Source organism: Thamnophis sirtalis, unplaced genomic scaffold (genome assembly GCF_051295495.1).
Source record: "Thamnophis sirtalis isolate CommonGarterSnake01/CBP01778 unplaced genomic scaffold, rThaSir2_p1.2 scaffold_2, whole genome shotgun sequence".
In the NCBI taxonomy this organism is placed as follows: Eukaryota; Metazoa; Chordata; class Lepidosauria; order Squamata; family Natricidae; genus Thamnophis; species Thamnophis sirtalis.
The window spans coordinates 144,358,206-144,385,517 of record NW_028261382.1 but is presented as its reverse complement, the minus strand read 5'-3'; the positions used below and the strand labels follow the sequence as shown (position 1 = coordinate 144,385,517).

Genomic DNA, 27,312 nt, shown 5'->3' with positions numbered 1-27,312 from the left:
TAAAGTCAAAATTGTAGTGGCCACATTTGAATATGTAATGGAGTCACATTTTACACATTGAAAACCAGATTCCTATGAGATTTGAACAAACTGATAAGTGATGGGATGGTAAACATTCAGCTTTATTTTATACACTGTCTTAAATATAAAATGATTAAACCATTACTATATTTCTAAAAAACATTATAGTTAATCATTTTCTTCATGACACCTTCCTCTTAAATGTCTGCAAGAAAATTTCTAAAATATTCTTTTCTTCACAAATTCCTAAAGGTAATAATAATTTAATACTGTCCTTTAAAATGGGAAATCAATATTGGATGATAAAATATTAATTTAGTAAAGTAAGCCTCTGATGTTATAAAGCTAAAGCTCTACTATTGTAGTATAATCAAATAATATAATGTCTACAGTATTACCTCTTATATTAACTATAGAATTACAACCTATAATAACTGAATCTTTTATTTGAGAAATATTTCTGCTTATCAATTATGTAGAAAGGTTAAGCAGCAGCTTTATAAAACAGCAATGGTAATATTGGATTGAGCTGCAGGGAGTCAAACAGATAATATATTTAACTGGTTGAATGCTTCTTAAGGTATTAGCTATACAGAAAATTTTATCATCTGTAAAATAGTGTATTCTTTTAGGAAATCATAAAGGTTTGAAGTTTTACAAAATGAATGTTTACATGGTATAATATGTATTCCAGCTACAAAAAAGTTAGTATTTACTAAGGTTTGAGATTTTCTTGGCTTATGAAAATAACTGGTGTATCAAATATATTTTCCCCTTTTAAATATTTTGTTTTAAAAACTAATGTTTTGGTGCACATTCCTCAGAAAGTGCATGCCTGGTGAATAGTAATTTCATTGTGTTTAATTGGACAAAATCAGAATTCCAAACCCAAAAGAAGAAGAAAATAACTTTTAAAAACAATTGTTCTGGTTCATTAAAGCATTGTTTTTATTAGGTAGCATTTCTTGAGAACCGTAAAAATTAATAGTGTATTTCAAAAGTACTTTATTGGCATGTTCCTCCAAATAATTTAATTTTCATGGTTAATTGTGTCTTCTTTGTAACATAGACTATTGAATTAAATGTCCATTTAGGAATTTTTAATTTTCTCTTCCTTTCCTTTTCTTTAATTCTTTAATTTATACAATACATGCTCTAAAGATTTAAAACCTTTGTGATATAGTGACTGATCCTGAGCAGAAGTCTTACAAGAAGCTCATAATAATTATTTTAACTGACAGATTTTTCTTCTACTCTTTTGAAAGCAATATATTTTATTTAATGTATTTAAATTAGATCATGAGAAGTGTGGAACTTTACTTGATGCAAAATGGATACTTTCATGTCTCAAATGTTTCTTGTGTAAAATGTTACCTGACTTCCAACTCTTAATCTAAAAAGAGATTAAGATGAATGGAGGAAGCTAGAAGTTAAAACTGCCACTTCTTATTTTGTTTTTTCTTATCCATACCTAGTTTGCTATTCACTTTGCAAACTCTTAACATAATATTGTGAATGCACACTGTAGACTTCAAGGTTCAAAAAATGTAAGCCTTCAGCTACCAAGAAAAAGGTTGCCCACACTCTTAATGTATCTATTTTATCTCCATTGCAAATCATCCATTGCACTTCATTCGTCTCATATCATCATTAGAAACTTGATTGAAGGGTCACAGAATCCTGTTTTATTAGCTTTGAATTCTACCCACTGCAGTTCTGTGAAATAATGCATTGGTTTACTTATTTCTTAACTTTGTATGAAGCTTGGACATACTATTGGTCTAATAATTTTTTGCTAGTCACTGAAATAACATAACCAAAAATGTACTCTTTTTATATAGATTAGAAATATTGGACATCAATTAATGTTTCCAATGTTGCAATTGTTTGTTCCATCTCAAAAATATTTCTTTGATTTGCTGATCATAAACAAAGATTGCATCATTATTTGAAATTAGGCTCATTGAACAGAATGGATGTAACCATTTCCATGTAAACATGCATAGGATTCCAATATCATAATCAACAGAACATTATTATAGGCACACTGATGATGGATTAGGCCACTTGCATTTAATTTGATGACTATAATGAAAATGCTACCGTATTTAATATTAGCAAATTATTCCCTATGTTATTCCTACTTTCTATCCTTCCCCATGTCACATGATTGGAGCTCTCTTCTTATGTACTCTTAGTTGAAGCAATCTCTGACAGTGTCTTCTGCTACCATCGGCTTATTTTCTAGATGGGAAGTGATGGAGTTTTGCGCCTCAGTAGTTCCGCTCTAAATAATGAATTCTTTGCATATGCAGCACAAGGGTGGAAACAGCGATTGGCAGAAGGTAATTTTCTACTTGTTACTAGATTTAACCAATAGTGTTTTTCCCTCTATAAAGAGATCCCGTCTTATGTCACATCCAGGAAAACATTCATTTCAATACTTTTAATATTTTATTCTTGCTCAACCTAATGTACCTTGCACAATTGTTGTGAGGAAAAATTGGGGACAGAGTGCTATAACACTGCCTTGAGCTCCTGGAGGAAAGGCGGGATAGAAAACTAAAAAAACAAAATTGTAAAGTGGCAAGATTTCAAAACTATGTACACTAGGTCATCTTCCAATTGTGTTAAGCACATCTGTCTCTTATGCCTCACAATAGATTATCATTAGGTACTTTCACTTAAAATGTGAACAAGCATTTTCATCAGTGTCAGCTTTGGAAACCTAAATGCATGTGACTAAATCCCACCAATACACTCTAGAAATACTAAAAACAGCACTACAAGTACCATTTTAGCATAGGTTTCTCTCAAATTAATTTTGGATTGAGTTTTGAAGTTTGGATTAAATTTTGGATTGAATATTGAAACACTATTTGCAATAGGTGAAAAATTCAACCATCCATGCCTCATGAAAAGCTGCTGCCCAAAGATAGAGGTTTCTCAAGCAGCTAGCAGAGCACAGGAACTGCATGATGTTTAGGAAAGCAATGTTGATCGTGTTTCCCGATGTGCAAAAAATCTTTGACACTTGTCCAAGTTTTGAAACCTTAGAGCATGGTTGGCCAAATAACTTTAGCACAGCATTTGTATAAAATGGGTCCCTGCAGAAATTCCTGCACTACACAAAAGTCAGCTGCACCCCTAGATTAATTCTTTGGACCTTCCGTTTCTTGTATCTTTTAGGAGAATTTACACCTGAGATGCAGTTGCGCATCAGGCAAGAAATTGAGAAAGAAAAGAAAACAGAACCTTGGAAAGAGAAGTTCTTTGAAAGATTTTATGGAGAAAAGTAAGTATCAAAGAGAAAAGAAATGTCCTCAGATATGTAACAATGTGCATAGCTATTAACAGATACATTTGCCTTCCATGAAATCTAACTTTTAGTTTTTAAAAGTGCCTAATTTACCAATTATTTTATTTCCTATTAGCGTTGCTAAGGCTTTCTTAGACTTATTTTTTCAATTTCTCAACCTATTTTAAACAGTAAAAGTAATCTACAATTTCACCAAACCCTTTCCCAAATATATTAAACATTAAATTCAAAGAGACAATATAACACAGACTGAATATGAATAGATAAAACTCATCCTTTTTTAACCTTTAAAAGGAATCAAATTTCAGAAGGAATCTAAAGTAATAAAATTAGGTAAATATAATCACAAACATTATTTTAGTACTTGTTTTTTCCTCATAAAATCTCTCACTAGGGTATTGACTTGAATGAATAAAAACAATGTATATATGCATGTTATATTGTATAGAAATGTATATATTATATTTTATAGAAATAAAACAACAGTGGACGAATATTTCTCTTTGAAAAAAAGTTTCAGAGTAACATGCTTGATTCTTTCATTAACACATATTAAGTTATTATACACAAATTCAATATTAAGTGTTTAATAATTTAAGTAGATGAAATTACTTTCTAATCAGATAAAGAACAGTTGCATTAGACATGTATGGGATATTCTCAAATTCACCGCAGGCAATCACATATATTAACAAATTGAATGCATGTTATTTCCTTTATAAAGGTAGCCCTCAATTTACAACTAGTCACTTAGCAACCGTTGAAAGTTACAATGAACCTGTTCAGAGCTATTTACAGCCCAGTTTCAAAGTTCTGACAGGTGGAGGGCCCATGGTTCTTTTGGGCACTTGACAACTGGCCAGGTTTACAGCTGTTTGCAGCATCTTGTGATCACATGACCTTTTTGCTTGAAACCAGCATTCTGGTTTCCGGTAAAATACACCCAGACTGCTGTGTTCACTTAATGACCATGGTGTTTTTTTTTAACAACTGCAGCATTCACTTAAGAACTGCTGCACAAAAAGTTGTCAAATCAGGTGCAGTCACATAACTTGATGGCTACCAGTTTATATAATTTTATTTTCGAAAAAAATATTTAAAAGCTCTTAAATGAAGCTCTATCTAAAAGTGTTTTTGTTATGAATATTGTATACAGGATTGACTACATCATTGCAATAATATAACTCTGTATTTCTGCAAATCATAAGCATAGGTATTTTCTGGTATCATAGACAAAGATTTCATAATTCTGATATAAAAAATATTTTTTCTATGCCTTTTTTTTAAAAAAATGCATCCAGGTTAATGCAAAAGCTTTTGCAAAATAATTTCCCACTTCAGAGTTTGGAAATCCATGCAGACATTTTTTTCCAGAAAGAATATCACTTCTTTTTCAAAATAGCTATTTCCTATTTCTTTTTCAAAGGGCTCAATGGCCCCCATTTTTTTCCCATTTTTGACACACTAGTACTTAAAATAAGTGTAGCGTTTACAGTTCTCTACTAGTAAAACCTTTACCAATTTTACATAGTGTCTTCTCATTCTAAGAAAAATAAGTCTATTGTGATTTTTCTTGTTTAATCCATCTTTTATATCATGTGGTCTTCTCCTATTATCCCTACTACCAATTGGACTAGCTGGGGCTAATTGGAATTACAGTTTGGCTCATCTGAAGAGCATTAAATTAATATATAAATATTTTCAAGAAAATTGTATATACCTTTCTATCATAACAAATCCAAATATTGCATATTATATTAGACAATGTAATTCCATACATAAATGCTGAGAAAGAAATCCTCTTAAATTTGTTTCCAGAAAACATTGCCTAAAAATATCAGCACTGCTACCAAGAATTTTTATGGATGTAGTCATAAAGTAGAGCTTTACTCAAAGAATACTTTACTTGTACATAATAGGAAACACAGAGGGAAATGTTAAATGAATAATCATATTAGTTGTGTTTAATTTTAAAAAAGTAAGGTTCTGGCAAGTCATTAAAGCCCCCTCAGACCTAAAAATATTATGTACCCTGAATGCTAAATTTATAGTGACAGAATAGTTAGATAAGATAAAAATACTTTCTATTAGGAGACTGAAATAATTAAAAAAAACACTAGTGGAGGAAGTTAAAAATAACAAAATTTGAGGTAAATCCCTTTTCCTCTTTAGAGATTTATAATACCTTCATGGCATCATCCAGCCATCACTGAGGTGGTATATAATCTGTCCTCAATGCTGTCATTTTTGGCACAATAATGGTTGGATGACTCTAGAATATGCTGTAAACTGCTAGTGGAGAAATGGCCAGAGATGACAGGCTTTTAACACACTCTCCAGTCCATCGATAGATTTTCTATGATATCACTGAAGGCCAGGGCAAGCAGAGTAATTTTCTGCATGTAATGTTTCTTTGCCCTGGCTTTAGCTGAGTATATAACACTCTGGAACGAAAGGTCAATACCAGTAAGTAAATAACGAAAATGTTTTTATAAAAGCACATCTAAATTTTATTTTATTATTCAAATATACTTTTTCTACATCAGAAATTTGATATGTGATTCTTTTAGAGATTATATGTTTGTAGCATAGAATGAAACTCTATAGCTATTTTTCTGTCATACGTTTATTGAAATATGGTTATGAAATATAACTGTGATCTCTGACTAGGTTGGGGATGTCGGTGGAAGAATCTAGGAAGCTTACATCAGTGCAAAATAATGAAGACGATAATAAATCCCTCTCTGGTTCTTCGGATTTGCCTGGTCCTTCAAGAGAGCCTTCTTTTGATGACCATGAAGAAAAGAGCAACGAATCACCACTCTTGCCAGAGAGAGATTTCTGTCAGGCACTTTGCAACATGGAACATGTTCCTTCCAAGGATCTAATGGCAGAAACAGAAGACATTTTGATTCCAGAAGAATCCATTATTCAAGAAGAGATTGCTGAGGAAGTTGAGACAAGTATTTGTGAATGTCAGGAAGAGAACCAAAAAGAACACATGAATTCAGAACAACTAGTAAGTCCAGTTGGTACAAATGAAGAAACAGATCCATTACCACTTACAGGAAATTCTGAATCCTGTGTTGTGATGAATGATGTATTGAGTCCATTATCTCATGTTGAAATCAAAGAAGAGCAAAGATTGGAGTATCCCAAGGAAGAAATGTCAGTTATAACAGATCAGATAGAAAGCAGTTTATCACCTTCACAGTCTGCTTCTTCCTCAAATTCTGTTAGTAATGTGGAAGAAAAAGATCTGGAATCCATTAAAGAACTTAGCCCTGATGGAAAATATTCCCCTGTCCTTAATGGTTCCTTATTCACTGGTGGAGGTGTTGCAGTACATATGGAATTGCAGAGTGACCCTGATGAACTGTCCTCTGAAAATGCCTGTATTTCAGAAACATCTTTTTCTGCTGAAAGCCCAGAAGAACCATCTGCCAGTATTACATCTCCTGGAGGTGATACCCAATCAACTTCAGAGGAACCTTCTACACCAGTGTCTCTTGAAACTGTGTGCTCATCAGACATGTCTTGCACTGAAAACAATGAAACTGATACTCAACAAAAATCTGTTGATGATAATCTGAATACATCTTTAATGTCTGAAATATCTCCACTGCCAGCCTCACCTGTCATATCAGAAGCATCTCTGTTGTCAAATTTGCCTCTAACTTCAGAGACATCACCAGTTTCTAATTTACCTTTACCATCAGAAATTTCCCCAATGTCTGATTTGCCCTTGACATCTGAAACTTCTTCAGTGTCTTCTGTTCTTTTAGCTTCTGAAACATCTCATTCAAATAGTTTACTATTACCTTCAGAAGCATCTCTGCTTTCCAATTCACCAGTGAGTGAAAGATTTATTCAGCAAAGAAAAACATTGTGTTTGTCTGAAGAATCCTTGTCACCTCTGAAAGAAGAAACCTGTAGCATTCATAATATTCCACAAGAAGATGATATTCCATCACAACAAAATTCACTTCAAGGTGTACCTGATGCTATGAAAGCTGTCATAGCTGAACCTTCACCAGCAGAAGGATCCCAGTCCAGAAATCATACTAATCAAACCTGTAGGTCACAAACTGAAATAGAGAATTGTTTCATTTCTTCTCTTGCAGAAAGTTCTTCTCCAGAAGTGATCAAAATGAGAAATCATGGTAACCACCAACCATCTGAAAATAAAAGTGCAATCTCTCAACTGGAAGTATCTGTCTTAACAAAAGTGGCGGAATGCAAAAATATTGAATCTCTTCCATCTAAGTCTCATGATAAGTTATATACCTCAACATCATCTTTAGAAATGGGCAAAAATAAGTCTCACAAACTTCAAGGGACTATACAGAATCGGTTTGAAAGTTCCTATTCTTCAAAATCAAGTGAAGTTATCAAGTCACCTGAAATAAGAAATGAAAGCAGGGACCTGGACATTCCAAAGAGGAAAACAGCTGAACATCACAGTTTGGGAATCTGTAAAGAGAAGAGAGCTAGAATTGAAGATGATCAGGCCCATCGTAATTCATCAACAAATTCATCTGAAAGAGAGCCACCACCTAGAGAAGAACCCAGAGTCCCACCCTTAAAGGTAAATTGAAATAAATCTTTAGAAACTTACATATGACCTGGATTGTATTTTAGCTAAATCAAGAAAAACTGGAAACTGTTTCCATAAGCAGTTTTCACAAATAACTGATGCCTCATAATTACTAATTTTTGCCTGCAAAATCATTTTGTTGTTCCTTGTAGGGTGCCAATAAATAGATTTCCTGATAACATCCTCAGTTGGCATGTCATCATTATGAAATACTATACTTTATAAAAGTGATTTTCCACCCTCAGGAACACAGCATTAGAAATTGTCAATAGTATTTTGCAAATGTTTGTTTTGTCATTGAGCAACGCATTAATGAAAAAGGAAAATTGTTCACTGTAACATTTGTAAAATCATAAACTGTGTCATTCATGCCTCTGGTTCTTAAGATGCATTATATTATGAAATGAAAATAATGGAATCACTAACTATAAATGAGAGAAGTCATATAAGAGATAAAAGCTTGCTATCCTCCGGGCTTTGTGGAGTTTTGTCAGTTACTTAGATAGTCAGACATACAAAAGTTGTAGAAGGGTATAAACAGTAAATGTTGCATTCTTGCTTTGTTTGCTTTATTTAGTCACTGCATATGCATGGTTCCTTGTAACAGAGCTCAACAGAAGTGGTGTTCATTCAGATACTACCAACTGTTGGGTTAAGATAATTGAACTTTGATATATGAAAATAATTGGAAATGCTTTTCTGACTTCTAATTTTTCAAAACCTATAGAAAATTCAATGAAATCGTTTTTTCAAATACCTATATTCTGAATACAACAATGAAAATCAGAAAATATGATTGTGAAAAGCAAACTGTACAAAAAGAGACATGGAGCATAAATACATGTGCTGGAAAATAGTAAAGGACCTTGAAACTAAACTCATTATTTCCTGACAATGCAAATATTATTTCCTCCAATTCATAAAGCAATATATTAATGAGGGGGTGATTAATAATATATAGAATTTTTAACATTTGCTTATGCTAAATAAAAATTCTCACCATCATATGGTAAAAACCTAAAGCTGTTCACCATAAATTATGATTTTCTAATACAGTTTTAATATGTTTTCTTTTCCCATTCAGATTCAACTCTCAAAAATTGGCCCACCCTTTATCATCAAGAGCCAGCCGGTTTCCAAACCAGAACCTAAGGCTACTCCAAGTACCTCCGTGAGCAGCGGGAGAAACACTGGGGCCAGAACTCTTGCAGATATCAAAGCAAGAGCCCAGCAAGCCAGAGCTCAGAGGGAAGCAGCAGCAGCTGCTGCAGTTGCTGCAGCTGCAAGCATTGTTTCTGGAGGGCTAGGGAGCCCCTGTGAAGGTGGGAAGACCCGAACGTTGGCCCACATCAAGGAGCAAACAAAGGCCAAATTGTTTGCAAAGCACCAAGCAAGAGCCCACTTGCTCCAAAGCAACAAGGAAAGCAAGTCTCAGCAGGCCTTGAAAGAAGCTCCATCAGTTGTGGAGATCTCTGTGGCTTCTGAAACAAAGATTGAAGGTTCTACTGGTGTAATTATAGTTAATCCTAACTGTCGGTCTCCTAGCAACAAATCTGCTCACCTTCGTGAAGCTACTGCTTTATTGCAGCACTCTCTTAATGCCACTTCTTTGCCAGAAACTAGCACTGATATCACTGTTCAAAATTCTGATGAAAGCATATCTGTGCCTCATTTTTGTGAGAAAATGCTATCTTCTACCTCTCCAGAAAGTATTTCAGTCCTATATAAGAAAAACTCAGTTCCTGATGCTGTGTGTAGCACTGTTAAGTCAGGAACAATTAAGGAACTTTCTTTTGCTGGTGGAGTTGATAAGCCCTCTGTTTTGATGTCTGTTGAAAGTACAGACATGAAGACTAGCAATATAACTATGCTGAAATCCATCCAACGGGCTGACACTCCATTTGTTTCTATTGTGCCAAAATGTCATGAAAACTCCGTTCCTCCAGCCACAGCCAACACTACCATCTTGTCAGATTCCTTAGAGAAGAAAATATTACCAAGGCCAAGTAGCAATGCAACTAGTGCAATTTCAAGTCAGTATACCACTGTGCCAACATGTATTGCAAGTACTTTATCAGATCACCTGTCTGGCAGCTCTGTTTTGATTCCTCCAGGGGGATCTATAAGTAGATATTCTTCGGATAAGATATCCCTTACTGAGTGCAGTGACCCAAGTGCTTTGTCAAACAGCATCTCTGTTAGGGCAGCTTTACATGGAAATGAGGCACTTTCAGTAGGAGATTCCATTGGCAGGACTTCCATTTCTATTTTTGCCAGCAACATGATGACTGTAAATTCTTATGAGAATTCCACCAAAATGAGTGCTGATGGCATAGAGAGAAATTCAGGAATGAGGAGCCGTTTAGATATGCCTGGTAAACCCTCAGTAGGATATATACAGGCACCTGCAAATAGATCCATTCCTTGTAAAGTCATTGTTGATCACACAATGACAACAATGAATTCAAGCTTGTCTCTGGGTCTTTCCATGGAAAGTACAGATAGTAGCGTGGAAGCGCAAAACAGGCCGATTAGGATTGAAACTGCTTTACAAAACATAACATGTCCACAAGTGTCTGTTATAAGTAGGCCAGAGCTACTTAATAATGAAAATTTGGAGCCCAGCTCTGGTTTTAACAATGGTCCAACCCAGCAAGATGGCAAGCATTTACAAGCAGCGTGTACTGCTATTCGAGAAATGCCTCTTGGGCCTCAAGATAAGCAGTTGGATGTAGTTCCTCCAACCCAAGGTTTCTCAGAACAGTTTCAAGAGCCTTTAACTTTCAAGAGGGAAGCAGAAAGTATCTGTACCAACCGATATAATCCTAACAGCCGAATCTGTTGGAATTACAATGAGGTAATGAATACTGAGCAGTCTTTGGTCAGTCACCTTAACCCTACTAAACATAAGGAATATTCAGAAAATAATTGTTTAAAAAATGTGAAAACAGAGCCTTCAGGTTTGGTGCATCTGCATGAGATGCATACAAGAAATATCGTGACAAGCATAGCCTTGCCTGTTAAGTCAGAAAGAAATGAATCTGACAAGTGCTTTAGGATGGACATGGAAGATTTTGTAAGACCTGAAATACCTGTGCAAACGGCAGAAATAGCCCCAAGTTCACAGCCAGTTCAGAGCTCTAAGAGATCTGTAACCGATTCCATAGAGCCCTCTTTGGCACTGACAACGGAGACATTGAAAAGAGTTACAAATGCTGGAACCTCAAGTTGCCGCTTGTCATCAGTAGAAGCCAATAATCCTCTAGTGACCCAGTTACTGCAAGGCAACTTGCCATTGGAAAAAGTATTGCCACAGCCCAGGCTAGGGGCCAAACTAGAAATCAGTCGACTTCCTTTGCCTTTGCAAACTACCTCCAGGTGTAAATCAGTCACATCCGAGCGAAACACAGTTGAAAATCTTTCCAGCTCCCCAAATGCAGATGGGAGAGATTTTGCAGCCATAAATATACCCCCGATACAAATCCGCAAACGTGAAAATCATCCCAAAAAGAGAGTAGCCAGGACAGCTGGAGAAATTAAATGTGAGCCTGGGAAGCCTTCAGTGGATTCAGATATTAAAGTGACTCCTTGTATAATCACTTCTAGCATGAATCAACTTGGACATGGTCAACTATTTAAACAGGAGTGGCCAAGCAAGCACACCATTCAAAGCAGAATAGCTAACAGTCCGGAGATTAAGCAGCAGAAAAGACCATTGCCCTCATGTAGTTTCCAGAAGAGCTTATTTAGTGTAGAGAAAAATGGCAGCTTCCACACCGAAACAAGTACCTCCCATCAACCGCATTTCTACCAAATGCCAATGGCCGCCCGAGGCCCTGTTACTACAGCCACTTTGATGCAGGCAACTTTAAAAGCCCCATCTGGCTGCAGTTCTTTTGCTTTCAGCAGGAACCTAGAGCACAAGGCCCTGGGAGAGGCCAATATGTCTACAGCACCTCACCAGCTGAGACTGGCAACTGTTTTTCCCCCAAACGTTCAAATTAAGGAAAGTGATGACATCCCCAGTGCCTCACAAACTCTGCAGAATAAATCATTAGGGCATCCCCCACCCCCTCCTCCCCCTCCCAATGCAGAAGCTCCATCTGATCACAAACAACCAGGAGTTACTATGGAAACCACCAAAAGACTTAGTTGGCCTCAGCCGGCAAATGTCTGTAGCAATATAAAATCAGAACCCATTTCTTTGGAGGAAGGCTTAAGCAGCAGCTGTGAGCTAGGCATGAAACAACCTTCCTATGATCAGAATGAAGTCAAAGAACAGTTGAAAGCTTTTGCATTGAAAAATGCTGACTTCCCTTCCTATTTACTTTCAGAATCACAGAAGCCTTTTGCCCCATTAACTGCTCCAAAAATACAGGCGCAGCAGCAGCGTGGCAATTACCCTACAATACACTTTGGTAGCACAAGTTTCAAAAGGGCGACCTCTGCCATTGAAAAATCTATTGGGATTTTAGGGAGTAGTTCAACTACAACCACAAGCCTACCTATTCAAAATGCCCAAATCCCAGTTCAGAAATTTGCCGACAACAGCAGCGCAGATGAGTTGGAACTGAAATGTTCTTGCAGGCTGAAAGCCATGATAGTATGCAAGGGCTGTGGCGCCTTCTGCCATGATGATTGCATAGGTCCTTCCAAATTATGTGTAGCTTGTTTAGTTGTTCGATAGAATCCAAAGCACATTCCTTGGTAACACAGGAAAGCAAAAGAAAAGAATAACTGGAATTCTGTAGGCCATATTGTATCTGGATAAAAAGAAAAAGTTGCTAGGGATCCTTTGGAATGGAGTGATTTTGGCTTGCATGGCTCTCCCTGATAATTCCCCTTTAAGAAGTGTCCAGCATTCTTACTGTCTTAAAATATAGCATTGTTCATGTCTTACTGCATAATTTTAATTTTTACCATTTATAATTCGATCTTCCCAGTGTAAAGAATGACAAAGTGTCCTGTGTTTCTGTGCATGAAATAGCAGATGAATGTGGCATGGCCATAACCCATGGGGAAAAAAAGAAGGATCAAAAAGAATGAAAGTCAGGTTCCCTTAGCAGACTATCATTGCAATAGCCATTTGGCAGGTTTTGCGCACCTGGAGTCAAGATTGCCTGCAGTGATTGACTTTGATCCATTGGCAGCTAATGTGGGTAATTTGATCCCTTCTTAAGAAGCTGTTATACTAGAGTATAATTAAACCTAGCAACAAGTTTCAAGTTTCATGGCTTTAGAAGTTTGGGAGATGGGAAATAAGTACAGCTATTATAATAGAATTTATTAATTCATTTATCTTCCTCAAATTTCACTTATAATTTTGTCCTAAAGTGAGATATTTAACATATATTCATGGTATGCACCATTTTATATCTAAATAAGGATGTTTTGAGAAGGGATACCATTTTCAAAGCGATTCTTTGTTTCTGAAGATTTAAAAGAGCAAAGCAATTGTATGATTTATAGTCCTTTTAAATATGTTTACAACTTGGGATATTTTTAAATAACTTTTATTTTTAAACATTTTTGTCTGTTAACACAGCTTACCCCACAAATATTATATAGCCTTGTAGAGGAATGAAGAGATTTTAAAGAGATACTAAATCTTACTCTCAATATTGTATTTACTAGTAGTTTACGTTAGTTATATACAAAATATATAGCCACCAAACTATTTGAGAAGAACTGTAGCAATTGCTAAGTTCTTTTTACTGAAGAGAAGTATTGTAAAGGGTTAAAATATGGAATTTAATAAGGAGATGCATGGTTATCTTAAAAATGAGGAAGTAAACATAAAAGGTAAAATGGAAGCAACTTGCATGCTATCACATGAATTTAATCACCAGAACTTAATAAATGTTAGAGAAAGATATCCTTCTTACCCACATAGTAGAACCTTACTAACTTCATGCCTGGTAATCCATTCACAAAACAGATACTTTCTCCCTACCTCTGGTATTAAGGCTTTTAATAGCAAGATGCTTCAAAAAAATATCAAAATGGTTCTTATTTGAAATAAACAATTTGACATTTATTTTATATTCTCAAGTTTTAACATAATGAGGATTTTAAAAATAAGTATAACATTAAAATGTACGTTAGTATATTATATGTATTTTATCCTCTTTTATTATTAAACTATATATGACTTCCAGGCACTTCTAACTATTAGTAAAGCTCTACTGTTTGGACATTATACTTTTGTGGGGCCATATTAAACATGAAACTCATTTTCCTTTTTTGCTTAATGAGCTGGAATAAGCAGGCTTACATTCCCTTATTCAGAGATCTTGTGACTTGACTGGATTGGATTCCTGTTCTGTTTTCATAGCAGGTGTATTAACAGTAGTCTTGATCTTCTATGGTAAAAGCAAATTTACACCATTATAATTGCCTTACTAAACCACTCATTTTAGAAGATTTATGCATATTTCAGCACTTTCAGGTACCTCTGGAGAGATTATTTTTTAAAAATATAGATTTAAAAGGCATGTTTTTGTAATGTTCCAAATAGATGGACTTGTTGTTAAAGATACATGTGTCTCCGTATTAGCTAAATTCAAGATCTTTTTGGTACAATCATTAAATACAGCAGGTGAATTTCCAGATTCAATAATTGTGAACAGTTTTTAGATTGCCTTCTAATAGTCCTAAACAAATGGTAGCTCTTATAGCATGCCATAGGACATTTGAGCACAATTCAGAGAAAGCTAAGCACTTACAGTCACAATCTTAGTCATTCTGACCTGCATTGAATATCATAAACATGCCCAGAATTTGTCTGCAAGCATCTTAGCCTGGAATAAAATTTGGAGTGCCCGGGTGTCTCCAGATTATATTTGTTTGTCTGTGTGCAGCTAACAGTATTAAAACATTCTGTTTGAACTATTAGAGTAAGGGGAAGGACTGGAAATTAAATATAATGGCCATTGATGAAAAAATTTTAAAAGGTGGATGGTCCTGAATCTCAGCACTTACTTGATAATGGCACTCACATTCTTCTTTGAACCATGTTCCTTATAGCATCTTCTCCCAGGCTCAGTTTACTGACCTCTGGTAGTAGATATAATCGTAGGTAGAAAAATGTAATTCCTCATGTATAGGCAGTTATGTTTGACTGATAAACAGCAGGCAAAAGAAGCCTTAGTATTCCTTCTTTGGGTACCTATTTACAATTTAATATACCCATCAATATACATGTAGTCCTCAACTTATGTCCAGAATTGAGCACAAAATTTCTGTTGCTAAACGAAACAATTAAGTGAATTTTGCCCCATTTTACAACCTTCTTTGCCACAGTTGTTAAGTGAATCACTGCAATTGTTAAGTTAGTAACTCGGTTGTTAACTGAATCTGGGTTCCCCATTGACTTTTCCTGTCAGAAGGTTGCAAAAGATGATCACAGGACCCCAGGACAATGCAACCATCATAAATGAGTCAGTTGCCAAGCCTCTGGATTTTGATCATGTGATCACAGGGGTGTTGTGTGAAAAACGGTCATAAATCACTGTTTTCAGTGTCGTAATTTCAAACGGTCACTAAATGAATTGTTGTAAGTCAAGGATTACCTGTATAGATATAGCTCTTCCCACATAATTTTTAAAGATTCAGATGTACCATTAAATGTAAATCTAGATCAACCTTGGCAAATGATGGGAAAGTAGCTCTTTTCACAATGGGTATATCCGGCATATATTAGAAGGGCATGCTTATAAATTATTAATATAGCATTGAAGAAAAGGTATTTGGCAAGGGTTGTTAAATATTATTACATATGTCTTAACATTTTTCCCAGTGAGAATCTTAAGCCACTATTTCTATTCCATTAATTTGATTTGCTATTTAGAAATGCCTGAGGGTGGCAGTAGTGGCTTATAGTATTTGTTATCTGGAAGAAAACAAATATTGTGTTAATTTTGCATATTCTTGTCTCCTCTCATAGTACCGAAACATTGGCACTATGTCAGTATTCTACAAGATTGTCTTGTGGAAGTTTTTGACATATATTTATTTATCTGTGGAATGGGCAAAGGTGTTTTATCCATGTGTAATTATGTTAGAGAATTCTTACACCAGCAACTTTCCCTCTATTTCAGTTGTGTGTATGATTCAGTGTGTGTGTGTGTGTGTGTGCGCACATACTTGTCTGCGAATTAAGTGGCTATAATAAAAAGAAAAAGACATGCATTCATCTTCACATGGTTTATATATAATGTAACAGATTTAAAAATAGTATGGTCCACAGAATTTTGAAATAGTGTAAGGCAGTAGATAGGCTATTGGATAGAATACTATGGAAAAGCATGAAGTTGTTTTAAGGAGAGAAGACATCATTAGCAAGAGAAGATCTATATGTAACTGTCTAATTTCCATAGGAAGCTGGCACTGTGATACACTGTTAATTTGTGTGAAAAGGTGCTGTGACTTTATAGAAAGGGCTTCATGGAAATAGCTTTTTGTTCATATCTTAAATAAATTGCAACATGCATTTTCTCTTTTAAATACTTTCAGAAGTACTTTTCCTTGGGGAAGATAGATATATCAGCTCAAAGAACAGAGTCACATACTCTAGGGCTATGTATGAAATGCTGAATTTAAATTTTTCATACAAGTGTTAGGGCTATGAGGCAGGTATCTGTGGAATACCTACCATCCAATTTTCTACTTATATGTTTCATCTCTGATTACAGCTATTATTTCCATTATCCATTGAAATGCATTTTCTAATTTGAAAGGGTGTACATGATCTTAACCAATCAGGAATCATATAGAATCATTTGGGTTCTAATGCAAGGTAGTCATGTTTAGCTACTTGATGTTGTCATTTAAGCAAACAAAGCTGCCTACTGGCTTTCAATGGAGAGGAAAACACCTCCTGACAGTGGGGTCAATGTACCATCCCTTGCAGTCAATGGGTCAATAGTTAGCTCCCTGAAAATATTGCAGTAGCAAGATTTCTGCTTGGTGCTTTTGTGTGTGTGTGCCTTTGAGTCAGTGGTAACTCCCAGTGACTTCCTAAACAAGTCCCTTGGCAAGATTGTTTGCCCTTGCCTTCTTCCTAGGCTGAGCTTTAGAGGTTTAGAGGTTTAATGAATTTATAGGCCGCCCAATCCCGAAGGACTCTGGGCGGCTCACAACAATACATTTTAAAAAATAGAAAGAAACATAGATTAAAAAAGCCACAAGATACACCCAATCAAATCGGGGCTGGACCTCAGTCATGAGTTCAACAGCCCGGGGCCTGCCGGAATAGCCAGGTCTTAATAGCCTTTCGGAAGGCCATGAGAGTGGGTAGGGTCCGGATCTCTGGGGGCAGTTTATTCCAGAGGGTCGGAGCGGCTACAGAGAAGGCCCTCCCCCGGGTGGTTGCCAGCCGACATTGTCTGGCTGACGGCACCCGGAGAAGGCCCATCCTGTGCGATCTTATCGGTCGTTGGGAGATATGTGGCAGAAGACAGTCTCGCAGATAGAGAATGCATGACCGGCCTAAAGCCACCCAACTGGCTTTGTCCCCAAGGTGGGATTAGAACATGTTGCATTTTGCAAAGGATCTTACTTAACAAACCTTTCCAGGACATTAATGACATTTGTCTTTTTTCTTTTTTTTTGTCATGGGACTCTCAGTATTTTTTCTAACAAAAATGTAAGGTGTTATCTTAAGATTCATGTCACAAAATACTGGGAAAAGTATATTCCACAAGGGATGGGGAAAAAGTCTTTAGTTGTCATTCATTGCGAAGGATGTGCATATGAAACTTAAAAAAACATTTCTCACATTTCCTCTTTACACTTTATACAGAAAATGTCCATTTGTATATGCTAACTTAAAGAAAAAAAGAGTAATATAATCAGGATATGAGATAAGGCTGCACCTAACATATAAAAACCAGCTAGCACAAAAAATCATTGTACATCTATATTCATGCAGCTATTTTAAAAATAGATTAATACCCAGAGTTTTTCACCTTTGTTTTTAAGCATTATTCTTTTTAGCAAGATATTCCATCATGTTTAATGTTTTTATTAACACTGTTAAGGTCTGTAAATACTGTTGGGACATTTCCCATGGGGATTTTGTCTTTTGCAAAATGTTTTTTTACATGAAAACCCCTTACTTTATTGAAATAATAATGTAAAAAATTGAAGTTGGCACTCCCAATTTTGTATTCCATTTATCCTCTATGATGTAGTGCATGAAACTAATCTGGTTTGGGGAGGGAAAGGTTGAGCCATAAAGCAAAAATGTGTCCTATAGACTATCTTGCAAAGTGGTATGTGTTATCAGGATGAATGACTGAATTCTCTTTTCAGGACCATAGAATTTCTTGCTCAGTTTCTTCTGAACTGGTACAGATGGTGCTTTATAATGCAGTTTCTAAAGAGAAATGTTCATATGCTGCAGTCCTTATAAACACGCACACAATTTCAGAGAAGTTGTTCTAGTCTGGTTTTGCATAATATGTTGAAGGCCAAGGACCAGCACTCAGGAGGAGATCAGAAACCCCATCCAGCAGGATCATCTTAGCTTCCATGTGGGAAGACGTATTAAGCACTGATTTCCTGTGGGTGACAGCAGGAATCCTGTGCAAAACTAAGGAGAAGACCTGTTGGCAAATAAGCCTCAACCTGTGTGGCTAAATGTTTCTGAATTGAAGGGGAAGTCCTGCTGTCTTCAATCATCATGCTTTGTCACTGTAAAACCAACAAAATAGTATTTTTTGCCTAATTTAAAGGAGCTGCTTTTTTTAATAGCACATATTTCGCTTTGTACTATATTTGATAGTTTAAAGATAATTTAGCCTGTAGAATACTTTTGTCTTTGTATTGTTCATGAAATGTTACAAGAAAAGTGCTTTACTTTGTTGCCATAATTCTCTTGTACTGCTGTAAAGTGGGTTTTTGTTTTGTTTTGTTTTTGTTACTGTTTTCCAAACACCCGAGTCAGTCAACATTTTTGGTACTGAGTTTTGTATGCTCTGATTATTATTATTTGTCAGTATTTTGAATGTTTACATCTCTTTGACACTAGCCATTCAATGCCTTTTTTAGGGACGTATTTCTTGTGCCCAGATTGAAACAATATGAAATCAACCCATATCTAGCATGCCTGAGGAACACACATTTATGTATTCTTACCATAAATAGATATTTTTGTCCTTGGATAGAGAAACAAAAACTCCTCTCAGTCCTCTACCAAAGAAATAAAACAAACAGCACTCATGCACATACACTTTGTGTTAAATTCTCAGAAAGGGGAACACTTGATTTCAGCAGCATTGCAGTGGTTATTATTTTTTACTACCTGAATAAATGTGACCAAGTGATTTTTTTTTCTTTTAAGATACAGTGTTTGGTTTAGAATTCAGGGATCATGCTTCATCAGTGGTGCTGTCTTTTTTTTTTTAAGAAACCATTGTTTGCTTACCAAAATAATTGATCACAAAATTATAATACAAATGGAAACTTTTGTTCTGTCTACTTGTTTGCTCTATCCCCCCCTCCTCCCACCAGTCCCTTGAAAATAACAATTTGGGCTTCAGTATCAAAATATTCTAAACAAAATAAAAGCAAGAATAAATATTGGTTGGTGTATTATTTTCCCTGCTTCTTTTAAATATGCTAAAATGAAATAAGGCATTTGTTGACTATTTGAAAGATATTCAGGATGGAGAAGATGAATATGTTTTAGTTGATAATTGTCTACTCAGTTTTTTTGTGGAGAGGCTTATTGTTTCTATTCCTTTTTTTAAAATAAAAATTGTATTGCACTAAATTAGCGATGGGCAACCTTTTGGTGCACGAGTTCCACATTTTATTGTTTTGTTGGACCACAAAGTAGATGGGGCATTGTGACACATGTGGGTGAGTGGGTTTGGAAGATACTTGAGTGGTATTTAATTAGTGATTAGTCTTTTTTTTAAACCCTATTGAGTTTATCCACTGCTGCTCCAAATTACCACAATTTACGAGGCAAGAAATCATATATTAGCCAATAATGTTGGAAAATCTCCTGCTCTCAATGCTATTACAGTGACACTACAATAATCTGATGTTCTCCAAATATTATTTTTTTACTTCAGAAGATAAAAGGTCCCTTTATTCCTCTTTGTAGGCAAACATAGGAAGAAAATAGTTGAGGTTTGGTACGCAGAACCTAAAGCTCTTCGAGCTCTCCACAATTCACAACAGCAACAACAAAAACCCTTTAGATCAGGTCTTGAGGTCACAGTCTTAAGGAATCTTTTTGTTTCTCTGGAAGAGGCAAAAACTATTATTTTCAGCCTGCTAGTCTTTTACTAGCAATACTTCAGAAATATTAGATCTTCCTGACAGCGTACTTGGAAGTTAAGAGCATTCCTAAGTTGCATACAAGATGTATACAGGGAAAGCAATTCAGTTAAATGCAATTTGATTCTTTTCAGTTATTTTTGTACAGGAATGATTAACCTAGTTTTAATATTTTGATTCTGCAAAATAAAGCATGGAGAGCAAATAGTATACCGTACATTGCAGAAAGCAGTTTTTTTAAATATATATATTGAATGTATCATATCCTTACCAAAGTGAACTGTCAAATCACAGTAATACCATAATGATAAAAAAATGCACTGGGTGAACAACTTTCTGTGTCACTATTAGGAAATGGCAAGGCCCATCTGGGAAAAGTTAGTATATGTTAGCGAGGCCAGCTCAGGACATGGAAGAAGAGGTAATTCTTAAGCCAGTTGCAGAGAATAATATTGGGGAAGAGAGGTGCTGCAGTCATTTGGAGTTTTATTGGAATTGTGCCTCCAAAACCAAGCTGATAACTACCATAGATGATAGCAACCCCTTGTTCTCTCACAACCCAAGAATCCTTTTGTATTTTTTAATCATAAAACAATACTGTATAAAGCATAAACACAGAGAAAGAGACATAACATCAAATCAATGCAGTGTTCAGTAATAGCTGAAGAATCAAAGTGACATTATGGTGTTAAGATACAAGACTTGCCTCTTCTGCAGTTCATTGTGAGGTTGTATGTTGGTATGAAAGCAGAATGATTTTGTTTTAAAAAAATAAAATGTTTGTTCCATAAATTCCACTTGCTGAAATAATATAAATGTGTTGTATTAAGAAACATGAAAGAAAGAGTGCAAAACTATAATCCTGCAAGTCTAAGCACCTTTGAGAACTGCTCAAACTGCAAGATCTGTGAAAATAGTTAAGCATATATTTAAAATTGTAATATTGTACTTTAATGGAGAGTAAAACTTTACATTATATGTGATGGAATGTCTGATGAAACAGAAAACATGGTGTGGTGGATGCTTTTGACCCCATATTTGTCCTCATAAAATGAGAGAGGAGAGAATAGAGGGCCAATGTGTTTATTATAAGGGGTATAAAAGAAAGGGGATCTCTACTACAGGACAGACTCTTCTGTTATCTACGGAATTGGGACAACCTAGACCCATTATCCAAGTTCTGGGGAAAAAATGCCTGAGGTGACAGATGAATTTCATTCAGTTCACTTGCATGAATTTTTGCTTCTGCATCATATAGGATCCAGCAGAAATGTAAACAAACGCCACTGGTTCCTTCAGAATTAATTTGGCTGTCATTTAAGGATACAACTTCAAAGTCTATCTTCACTAATGGGTTCACTGACAGAACACTTTAGTGACTTTCAAATCACTCTATAATTTCAAATGTGAAATAAAGATGTCAGAGTAATCTTCCAGGGACGCGTTTTATGTCTCAAATGTGCCAATAATTAGTGCAAATAAAATTCATGTTCAGCTTAGAGGTGTGAAGTTTTATGAATAAAATTAAGAAAGACGAGTGAATCAGGATTCCCCCCCCCCAAACCCTTCCCCTCATGTCTGCTGCTTCAGAGCAGGAAATCTAGATCTTATACAAGCTTCTTTTTTCATATATAATGACATCTGAGCTAGTCTGCCTAGTGGGATATGGAAAATTGGCTCGTTTTAGCTTTCTTGTCACTACTGCTTTAATTTTTCATCTTTCTGCTTTAAAAAAGCATGTCAGTTAAAATAGCAAAGACATGAATCCTGGATTATAACTACGAACATCTTGAATATTACTCTTATCCTTACTGCAAAACGTAATGGGGTTTGAATGACAGAAGAAATAATTCAAGAATAACAGTTCTTTATTTCATCCCTAGAAAATGGAAAGTCTTTTCCCTCCTAATCTACTGTCCTCGCTAAATACTATCATATGCCTGAAAGTGCATTCTTCCATGAAAGTAACAGACAATGTATGCTGTGATTGATGATGTGCCATCAAGTTGCTGTTGACTCTTAGCAACTACATAGATAGATTTTCTCCATGACAATCTGTTCTTAGCTTGGTTGTTCACCATCCTGCTGGCCCTCTTCTTTTTTTCCTTCCTCCCATCAATAGAGCCTTCTCTAGAAACCTGGGACTTCATATAATGTGTCTAAAATAGAATGAATAGACCCTAGTCATTCTTCCTTCTGGTGAAAACACAGAATTATAATTCATTAGTTGACTTTTTAAATGGTCCATAAAATTCTTAGAAGTTTCCTCCAGTGCCGATGTTCAAAAGCATCAATACTTCTATCCTGCTTCTGCAAGGTCATCTTTTCATTCCAATAGTAAATACTATTCCTAGAACTATCTGATCTTTGTAGACACATCACAGCATTTGAATATCTTTTCCAAGGCCTTCATACTACTCTTCCAGACTAGCATTTCTTGACTGCTTGTTCCTTTGATGCTGATGGTTGATTCTAAAAGGCAGAACCTATTGTCTATTTCAGTGTCTTCATTTTTATTTCTAAGACTGGTTAATGTACCAGTTGTCATTAGTGTGGTCTTCTTTACATTTAATTTTAGTGCCATTTTTTCCACTGTGATCCTCGACTTTTATTTCTAGTGTTTGCAGATCATTTGCTTTATTTGATATAAATATGTTATAATAGAAAGCAATTGCTATATTCAAAGGTATCGTATTTAAAATTATATTAATTCTATTTAATGTAACAGCTTTTTTATTTTATTCACCAAGGTCTTCCTACATAATGCTAATAATAGCATTCCTGCTGTTCCCGTACATATTGATTAAATTACATTTATGCCACTGTGAATGTTAATCAGTTGGAGCTTGACAATTTTATTTTGACACAGAAGTAATCAATTACTGTGAGTTGATAGTATTGATGGGCTGTTTGCAACAAAAGCAGTTTGCAGACACAATGAATATTAATTTTAAGGATTCATTAATATATTTGAAATTATTATGGAAGCAATGTTTGACACAATACAATGGATAGCAGAACTGTTGTTCTGTTCATAGAAAATTATATCCAAAAGAAAACTTTCCTCCCTGAAAAGCAAATGCAAGAAAATCCTTCTAGTTCACATTCTATAACAAAGAAGCACCAGCACATAAGGATTAAAAGCTGCTCTGGACCTATCTATCTATCTATCTATCTATCTATCTATCTATCTATCTATCTATCTATCTATCTATCTATATTTATTTGATGCTCAACTTAATATTTTGGGGACTGCAACAAAGCTAGTATTTCCATTTGCAGAACTTTGCAATGCCATCTGGTTTTTCCACTGATCAGAGCTCCTCCTCCTTCTCATCTTTTGTTCCTGAATTTACATACAATCCAGTGGTGGGTTTCAATTTATTTTACTACTGGTTCATTCTTGCGCATTTGACAGTGGAAGCGGCGGATGGGCGAAGCCTCCCGCCGCCGCCACTACTGGTTCGCCCGATCCAGGGTGAACTGGCAAAAACCTATCTCTGGTACAACCAATGGTCCCCCATTACCCCAACCATGGATGTTCACCTTGAAACTTATCACTTAAGATTATCTAAACTGAAAGTGATTGCAGGATGAAATAAGCAAACTTAAGTGGCTATTCAACACTTTGCAGGCAGAAATCCCTCTGCCAAAGAAAAAAGGAAAGAAAATGCTTTCAGCTTGTTTTGCTTCACTTGGGCTACTATTCACCCTGGCTTGAGAGCAATTCACAAAGAGCCAAACCTAATCCCCATTATCACATTAACAAACAACCATGGTTAGCTGTTTTGAAAAGAGTTTACCTGGGAAATTCCTGGCTTCTTTGACTTTCTTTTTTATATGAGTTAAAAATAAAAGGACTTTAGTTACTACAAGTACTAGGAATAAAGCAGTTATTGTTTTGTATGCTGCTTTTGGTTAGTTGAAGCAAGCACTGCATAGTTGCCTATGCTGAATTTCAGATTCAAAGAGAGAAAGGTGCTTCATGGTGCATGTGAACACACTAGTATAACACTGATCATCTCTTATAGCAGCTGCAAACATGCTCCAATAATCTAGTGAGAAACAACTACGCTTTTAAAAAAGAACATCCATCCATTAAGACAAAACTAAATTCACCAACTCATGAGAAAATTACAGAAACAATAACTGGCTATAAACATCTAATTTTTTTTAGAAGAAAAACAGGATAGGATAAAGTATTTGAAATAAATATTCTACACTCTACCAGGGAAAAAGCTCTCATCACCAAATGGAGTGGTTTTTTAGCTTTCCCGACTCAGGACACCACTAATATGTGTTTGTTGTTCGAATCTGATCTCTGGGTCAAAAGTAACGTTTTCTAGTTGAATTTTGTTTTAATGCCAATTCTGAGATACACTTTGGTGTAACTCCTCAGGGAAACCTCAGATCAACAAATGGAGTGGTTTTTTAGCTTTCCCAACTCAGGACACCCCTAATAGGTGTTTGTTGTTCGCATCTGAGCTTTGGTTCAAAAGTAACACTTTCCAGTTGGATTGAGTTCTTTTGCCAATTCTGAGATACGCTTTGGTCTAACTCCTCAGAGAAAGCTCTGATCACCGAATGGAGTGGTTTTTTAGCTTTCCCGACTCAGGACACCACTAATATGTGTTTGTTGTTCGAATCTGATCTCTGGGTCAAAAGTAACATTTTCTAGTTGAATTGAGTTTTAATGCCAATTCTGAGATACACTTTGGTGTAACTCCTCAGGGGAACCTCAGATCAACAAATGGAGTGGTTTTTTTAGCTTTCCCAACTCAGGAAACCCCTAATAGGTGTTTGTTGTTCGGATCTGAGCTTTGGTTCAAAAGTAACACTTTTTAGTTGAATTGAGTTCTTTTGCCAATTCTAAGATACGCTTTGGTCTAACTCATCAGGGAGCGTTCTGATCACCAAATGGAGTGGTTCTTTAGCTTTCCCGACTCAGGATACCACTAATATGTGTTTGTTGTTTGAATCTGAGCTTTGGTTCAAAAGTAACACTTTCTGGTTGAATTGATTTTTTTTGCCAATTCTTAGATACACTTTGGTCTAACTACTCAGGGAAACCTCAGATCAACAAATGGAGTGGTTTTTTAGCTTTCCCAACTCAGGACACCCCTAATAGGTGTTTGTTGTTCAGATCTGAGCTTTGGTTCAAAAGTAACACTTCCTGGTTGAATTGAGTTTTTTTGCCAATTCTGAGATACGCTTTGATCGCAGGGGTGGGATTCAAAGGGTTTAGCAACTGGTTCTCTGCCCAGTTGCTGGGTGGGTGTGACCATAGTAGGCATGGCCCACTCGGCCTCCTGCACCATGAGGGGGGAGCTTTGGACTTCTCCAGGCTCCGCAGGCTTTCTTCGAGCCTCTGGGAGGATGAAAACAGCCTCCCCTGGGCTTTGGAGGCCTTCCGGAGGCTGGAAACATGCCCATTTTCAGCTTTCTGGAAGGCCCATTTTTCATCCTCCCCAGGCTTCAGAGGCTTTCCTTGAGCCTTTGGAAGGGTGAAAATGGCCTCCCCCAGCATCCAGAGGCTTCTAGAACTTCCCATAGGCCCGTTTTTCACCCTTCCACATATTCTGCACAGGCCCTGCACTTACCTGGCATCCAAAATGGGCCATGTGTGGGGGCGGGGTGGGCGGGGTTAGCCAGCAATACATCACGCAATACCAATGTGATGCCGCAAGTTTGAAACCTGTGTGATATTGGAACAGAGCTACATTTTTTAATCCAAGCCAAATCTTGTAGCTTTAGGACAGAGGAGCCACTTTGAAAATTTTGGAAATAAAACCATGTAATGGAACAAAATATGGGTGGCCAATTGGCTAAAAATAACTAATACTAGCCCTGACTCATTATTTTTGTAGAATTTAAAGGGCTATGTTAGCCTGATCTATACCAAAGGAACAGATGTCCCTATCATATTGAAATGGAAATGTCTACCATTATTGTGAGATTTTATAATATTTCTAATCTCACACCTGTTGGGGGGAAGGGAAAGGTGAGTGTATTTTATCATCTGAAACTTTTACCATGATAGCTACTGAGCTCACAAACCTGCTAAGCCTACAAATAGGTAAGGGCCGGTATATAAACTCCCATTAGGTTTGCCTGGATGCTGGCAAGTATTTATTTTGTCCCGCTTGTCAGAGCCAATAGGAGAGCCAGGGGAGCACCTGGCAACCGCTTCTTGAATGTATTTCTTAATTACTAGGAGGCAGATCCTGACAACCTTGTTAAATAAACAACAGGTTCTGCACCTGCTTGAACAAACCTATCCTCACCCTCTGCCAAATAGGTGATAGGTAACACAGCTTCCCTGCCATCACATACAATGGCTTCAGGGATTAGTAGGAGTCTATCATTGGTTTCCCTATGTTTCTTCCCAGCTCTCTCTACAGATAAGTCAATTCAAGCAACAGAAGTGGAAATATCCCTAATTAGATATTTGCATTATGGCCAATTACCTGATATGTCTGATAATAGGTGTGCATGCATATCTTCCCATCCTTTGCCACCATAATAACAAAATATTGGAATGGCAGTAGGAAAAAAAGGGTCAATTGTTTAGCAATTAATATTTTCATGAAGTGTCTTGTTACAATAAAAGATGCTTGTAGCATGGAAATGTTTTGGGAAGTTTTTGTTCAGTGCGAAGCAAAGTAAGTAAAGCTTTGGAATTCATATACTGAATTGGCACTGAAGAGACAGAGGTTAAGTTCTATCCAAAGGAGATGTATCCCTAAAACCATGGTTCTGACATTGCATTAATAACCTGTTCCATACAATCACAGTGCAACAAAGCTGTGATTCATAAGAATTGTCTGCAGGAATTAAATGCATTTTGTTCACTCCTGTAAACTGATCCCTTGCATAATTAAAAAAACAACCTTTTAGCACATATAAGGAAGAAGTCTACCTCTTAGTCAGATCAATGCTAATCCAACCTAACTAGCAATCACTGTGTTAATTTCAAGGGTTAAACTAAGGTGACCAGACGTCCCGATTTTGGCAGGATAGGCACGCTTTTTAATAATTTGTCCCATGTCCCGTCGCATATTGAAAAAGTACCGATTTTCCAAAA

The 27,312-nt window shown here is 36.1% G+C and overlaps 1 protein-coding gene across 2 annotated transcripts in view; it reads left to right on the top strand.

Moving 5' to 3' along the window:
- ASXL3 (ASXL transcriptional regulator 3) overlaps positions 1-19,615 on the top strand; it is a 137,588-nt gene extending 117,973 nt beyond the window's left edge. For both annotated transcript variants that reach the window (XM_087707108.1, XM_087707107.1), the window contains 4 exons: positions 2,270-2,366; positions 3,211-3,316; positions 6,011-7,928; positions 9,022-19,615. In XM_087707108.1, coding sequence (XP_087563234.1) covers positions 2,270-2,366; positions 3,211-3,316; positions 6,011-7,928; positions 9,022-12,624 — 5,724 coding nt within the window. In that variant the 3' untranslated portion in view covers positions 12,625-19,615. The remainder of the gene's footprint in view (positions 1-2,269; positions 2,367-3,210; positions 3,317-6,010; positions 7,929-9,021) is intronic.
- Positions 19,616-27,312: the final 7,697 nt, after the last annotated feature.